This window comes from Pocillopora damicornis, chromosome 13 (assembly GCF_964200805.1).
Source record: "Pocillopora damicornis chromosome 13, jaPocDami1.2, whole genome shotgun sequence".
Taxonomy (NCBI): domain Eukaryota; kingdom Metazoa; phylum Cnidaria; class Anthozoa; order Scleractinia; family Pocilloporidae; genus Pocillopora; species Pocillopora damicornis.
Genome location: NC_142682.1, coordinates 7,111,601 through 7,117,945, shown reverse-complemented (window position 1 = coordinate 7,117,945; position 6,345 = coordinate 7,111,601). Strand labels below are relative to the sequence as shown.

At 38.2% G+C, this 6,345-nt stretch overlaps 1 protein-coding gene across 1 annotated transcript; it reads right to left on the bottom strand.

Annotated features, from left to right (window-relative positions):
- Positions 1-1,532: 1,532 nt before the first annotated feature.
- Positions 1,533-4,719, bottom strand: LOC149035253 (neuropeptide FF receptor 2-like). The gene has a single exon (XM_089192586.1). The coding sequence runs from the start codon at positions 4,035-4,037 to the stop codon at positions 2,895-2,897; it is 1,143 nt and encodes a 380-aa protein (XP_089048712.1). The 5' UTR covers positions 4,038-4,719; the 3' UTR covers positions 1,533-2,894.
- Between the last annotated feature and the right edge of the window lie 1,626 nt (positions 4,720-6,345).

The following is a 6,345-nucleotide window of genomic DNA, read 5'->3' as shown; positions in this document are numbered from 1 at the left end:
TATGTTTAAGTGTACACTTAGTAAACAACTGCAATCGTACACGTTCAAAGAGTTAAAATCGGTTTTATTTTTAGGAATTAAGGCTTCCTCGCTTTCTAGAGCGATTCGTGGGCACTAATTTCCTGGCAGAAGGGGGTTTATTTCACAATCTACGTACTTAACACCCTGAAAATACCTGATCAGATACATCACTGTAAGCAGAACTGGTTCGATTATTTCGTGCCGCAACGCTTCCTGTGACATTATTCGCATCTGCTTCAACGGCAGCGAAATGACAACTTGCTTGATAAACGATGAATTAAATGAGAAAAGAAAGATGCCAATTTTGAGCGGAGAAACGTTTCTTGAAAGTGGGAAGTTATTAAGGAAAAATTGCCAAAGCCGAAGTACGGACACATGTGCTGCGCGCTCCACTCACTGTCCGAACTTTCGGGGTTTGTTTACATCAAAAGTCACGTGACACTACACGTGAACTCTAAAGCCTAAAAGGTGAATTATGAGAAATCTTGAATGACATATATTCATGCGAAATGTGGACGGGGATGTGCTCTTTCGTTCGCGTAAGGGGGTGGGGGGTGGGGGGTGGGGTAAGGCTCTGTAATATTCTTACGATCCCCCCCCCCCCCCCCCCCCCATGGATACCCCTTTTAATCTCTGTCGGCGACGATCGATCTCTAAATGTTATTTGAGAAGCATGGTAAGTTATCAGCAATGAACTTGAAAACAACAGCTTTTTAAAAATTTTTTCAGCTCTATATCCATACCAGAAATTTACTGAAAACAATATCAGTGTCATTTTGTCTTGCTTATCTTTTACAATCGTATATTTTTCACCTCTATGTAATCTGCCGAGGAAAGATATTCAATTAACGGAAAAGTGACATTTTGATGGCAAAACCCACTGAGAGAATTGACAGCTTAATGGTGAAAACTGCTTCAAAGTTTGCGATTATTTAATGGGGTCACTATGCGTAAGCTGTTTGTCTTGTTTTGTTTTGTTTTTTTTTTTGCATTATCGAGCATCTGGTTTATATAACACTAGATATGGCTGGCGTTGGTAAACGCAAAGTAATGCAGAAGGGTGTTTTTGCATATAAAGGTGATGAGAAATGTGTTAGTTATAAAAACTTGGTTAAGAATATATGAAGGTCATATATTTGAACTGCGGATAAAGACATGAATGAAAGTGATCTTCGCAGTGATGTGCACTACTTAGGCAGTAGTGAAAATAAGGCCTGAAAAAAATTCAGGCCTGTACGGGATTTGAACCCATGACCTCTGCGATACCGGTGCAGCGCTCTACCAACTGAGCTAACAAGCCAACTGGGAGCTGGTCATGATGGTGGTTCTAAATAAACCCGTGAAGTGATGAATAGATGGTTAAGAATATATGAAGGTCATATATTTGAACTGCGGATAAAGACACCGCTGCACCACCAATTTTTTTCAGGCCTTATTTTCACTACTGCCTAAGTAGTGCACATCACTGCGAAGATCACTTTCATTCATGTCATTTCATTATAAAAACTTGTTGCAACGTTTCAATATTAATGCTTGCAAAATGTCTCTGAATTAATCAAAAAGTATATTTCTCTGTAAAGATAGTATGAGTCTTTGCTGTTTGATTCATCTCTCATTGATGAGGGGCCCTTTTACTGCATCATCGAACATTCAAGGCCACTTATCGCCGCGCTCGCAGTTTACAGTGCTCTTGGAGTTGTGACATAGCCGCAATAAAAGAGACTAAATCCATCGCATTTTTTACTCTTGTTTAATTAGTTTCACACTTTAACGTCACTGAACTTGCAATGATTTTACATTTAATAATGGTGACATGTCGTCGCCGAAACGTCCTGTTTAATTATTAAAGGTCGTAATAAAGCCGCAACATGTTTTATCTAAAACACGAACTAACATATTCTCTTAATTTACGTCTTTCATATTCCAAACAAATTGGCAGGGGCGAGATAAAAAACGTAAAAGCATGATGATAAATACAACGCATCATCGTCCATATATTTATTCAAAGTAAGAATCAGGTAAGAACTCTGATCGATGATAAATATATTTTTTGTCCTGCTACAAACGCACGAAATCATAGAGCTAAGACGTCGTTAGGGCCAACCGTTTTTTTGAAATTGTGCTCCTGACTATAATGAAAATTTGTAGATCATAGAGAGGGAAATATAAAGTGAGCATAAAAACCAGGGAACGAAGAAGTCTTACGGTTTAAAGCGAAAAAGAGACAAGAAACAAAAGAAAAACTTGAAAATGGAGTATCGGAAACCTTTTGCATTCGTAAAATAAAGTGGATTGCGTTTCCTATCAGTGAAAAAAACTTATCAGTAATTAGAGGCTGAAAATTCTAATGAAGTTTAAAAGCCAACTAAACATAAATTTGGCAAATATGACGTGCTATATACTTTTATTTCCTCCGTTTTTACCAGTTATTAGACAATTGATTTGACTTGTTATGGACTTGCACGAAATTTGAGTACATTTTACCAGGCTAGTTGATCCAGGTGTTGTCTTGTCGTTTGAATAATTGAACGAGAACAGCCCCAGGTTCGCCTCTATGCATAACAAGATGATAGTTGGTTCTACATTTAAAAGAGGAAATATAAAAATAAAATAGACAAAAAAAAGGGAAAGGAGTTCAAATTGGACAAGTTAGACAACTGAGTTGGAGGCAAAAAAAACGTATATATGAGAATAATATGATAAAGAGAATCCTCATAATTGTCAGACTAACATGTCGTGGATACACAGCCGTGCCTATGTAAGGATTAAACCATGGTGGCTTCTCAGGAATTAAATAGGACTTGCGCGCGCGCTTTATTTTGAGAAATTTTCTTCTGCACACCTCGTGGAATAAGTCAGATAACTATCAGTTGTCATGAGTGCGAGCTAAAAAGTTCAGTTAAAAGGAAGCCTCCCTGGGAGCTCGTCATCGTTCGCATTCGGTAGTTCTCTAGCAAACTTGATAAACTTCGACTGAGGCCGTTACAATAAAAACATTGCCTAAGGCCATCGCGGTAGTTCTTGCTGAAGATAAAACAAATGCAGGGATTAACTGCACTCCATGAATGCACAAGAAATTCATAAATAAACGGGAGAATTGTCTGAAATGCACAAATGGGTGGCGATTCCCCATTCCACAGAAAAATTTTAAGAAATAAATAGATAAGCGGAAGAGTCATGCAGGAAACGAAGGAGATCATAATGGCCATTGCCAATCTGACAATTTTCCTTAGCTGTTGATCTCGATGGCCTTGGTGACAGGACAATTTCTCTTTAGTTTTTTTGTTCTTTTTTCTTATTGTCCATGCGATAATACCATACAGAATAGCCAGGACACAAATGGGAATGGGGATGAAAGTGATAAAAGTTGCCGTAACAAATCCTCTGTGCGTTTTCACGTGGTCGAATGCTGGTCCCCAATTCATGATACAATACGTTTCATTTTCGTAGGGGATCAGTTTGAAGCTGTAGAAATAAGGTGCGTGGATGGCGATGGCGACAAACCACGTGCTTAGAATGCTGATCAATCGTACTTTTGAGGAGATAAGTTTGGCCTTCAGTGGAAAGACGACAGCGATGAGCCTCTCTATGGAGATCAAAAGAAGGCTTCCTATAGAAACCACAAGAGAAACATCTGGCAGAAAGTAGGCAAGTTTGCATAGAATGTTTCCCAGCAGCCACGGGCGATCAACTTTCCAGGATTCCGAGCCTGAAATGATCTCAACGATCTTCACAGTCATTATGGTCAAAGGCATGAAGAGGTCAGATACAGCCATGTTGAAAACTAAGTAGTTGATGGATCTTCGTAGCTGCTTGTTCTTGTAAATAACTACAAGAATAGAGATATTTCCGAAAAACGAGACCAGGAAAATGAAAATATAAGCCACCGCTTTCGTTGTTACCTCTACAGCGGAGTCGGCCGTCTCACAAACTTGATATGAGTTATTAGAAGCTGCATGGCTGGTTGTATGTGAGCTGTTTTTGGAGAACATTTTTACGGTTGTGTTCATAGTCATAACTTGTTTTGATTATCGTCAATCCACGAGAGAGCTATCGCTTTTGTGAAAGGAGCATTGAGTTTCGTTTTGAAGGATTAAAGGATGGGTCCTATTTATTTGAGAACTGAGTCGTTCCCTTTTGAAGTAATTTATTTAAATGAATAGAAACAAATGATGGATGAATGCAAATATTCATGAGCAAGCTGACATAGTAATTACCATTGACGTTGAAAATAAAGTTCCTCACAAAAAGGACTTTCCTTAAATAGATCAAGAGCAAATGAAAGGGGAAAAAATGGAAAATATGATTGTGGACCATCAAAGGAAACGTCGCACGACTTTTTTTCGGCGCAATCCAACCCGCGTTTGAGCGACATTTACAAATACATAGCTAGATTTTAGCTTCTTATAGTTAGCTGACCTTTCTAGTGTGCTTTAATAAAATAACAAATTAAATTTCTTATTCCATGAGGCTCGCGGGAAAAATTTATCCTCTTGTGGCGCTCAATTTTCGTCTTTCGGCATTATTTCACGTAATATCAGCAACTGACGTGTTCGATTCAGTCTGACAGTTTAGGCGACACCCTTTACCATGTTTTATTGATTTTCTGTCGCCATCATATTCCTTTCCACCCCCAACTTGTCTCACATGCCTCATTGATATTCAAATTTTTGGCAGGTTCATATCCAGCCTCTACAACTATTACGGCACAGGTCATATTAGGCTTCAATGGGGGAAGGAAGGATAAATATCGCATGACGTTTGCCAAAGCCATGTTCATTTAGCAACATCCGATGTTGCTTTCAATTTTATTGAAATTTTCTACCACTAATTACTCAACAGTTTTCTTTCAAATGACATGCAAGCTACCTGTTCGTTTAATTAAGTGCATTCTTTTGTTTTACTTTTATTCTAATTTAGTTTCACACTCTCCTTTCTTTATATAACGTCTAATTTTACATTGATAATGTCGTCGCCGAAACATCATGTTTTAATCTGGCTACATTTTGTTTTTAAAAGTCGTGATATGGCCGCAATATGTTTTGAAAACACTAGCCAATATACCCTCTTAATTCACGTCTTTCATGTTCCAAAGAAAATTGCAGGAGCGAGATAAAAAGGACCGAAAAGCATGATGATAAATACACTGCATCGTCGTGCATGTACTTACTAACGCACCCAAAATAAGAATTAGATAAGAACTCCGCTGGTTTATAAATGTATTCTTTGTCCTGCTACAAAAACTCATAATCATAGAGATAAGACGTTGCTGGGGCCAACCAGTTACCTGAAATTATGCTCATGACTAAAGTGAGAGGTTGTAGATTATAGAAAGGAAAATATATAGTTGATATGAAAACCAGAGAAGGAAGAAGCCTTGCGGTTTATAGCTAAAAATAGAGAGCAAACAAACAAAAAAAGTTGAAAATGGGACATCGTAACTCCTTGTAACATTTGTAGGCGAAGGTGGATTGCGTTTCTATGAAAAAACTTATCAGTAATTAGTAACTGCAAATTCTAATGAAATTGAAAAGCCAAATAAACATCAATTTGGCAAACATCACGCACTATTTACTCTTACTTCCTCCGTTTTTACCAGTTATTAGACAACTGACAGTTGCGTAGAAGTGTTATAGACCTTTATCCAGGTGTCCTCTTCTTGTTTGAATAATTGACCAAGAATAGCCCTCGGTTCACCTCTATGCATTACAAGATGATAGTTGGTTCTACAATAAAAGAGCGAATATGAAAATAAAATAGACAAAAATAAGGGGCAAGAATTGGGGAATTCATAATTCAGTTTTAGGGACCCAGTTCAAATTAGACAAGTTAGACAAGTGGAGGCCAAAAACAAAATGTATATATGAGAATAATATGGTAAAAAGTATCCTCATAATCGTCAGACTAAATCGAAGATGTCTACTCTGATATCAACTGGCGTTGGTCAGAAAGACTGCAATTAAGCACTACGAGGAAATAAAGAATTGGTCTACGCTTATTGTGCGTATATTGAGTAGGAGATACACGGGGGAAGTTTGGAGAGCACGAGGGAAGCGAAGGAGTTACTCGAGGCGCAGCGAAATTAAGCCTGAAAGTCTTGAAACCTCGCAGCTAAACTCAACGGGAACTTTCAGCCGAAGTGTAACTGCACGCCGTGCGTGCATGAGGATTATACCACGGTAACTCCTAAAGAATTAGATAGGACTTTCGCGCGCGCTATATTTTGAGAAATTTTCTTCCGCGAAACTCGTGGAATAAGTCAAATAACCATTTATTTTTATGAGAGCAAGCTAAAACGTTCAGTTAAAAGGAAGCCAAATTCTC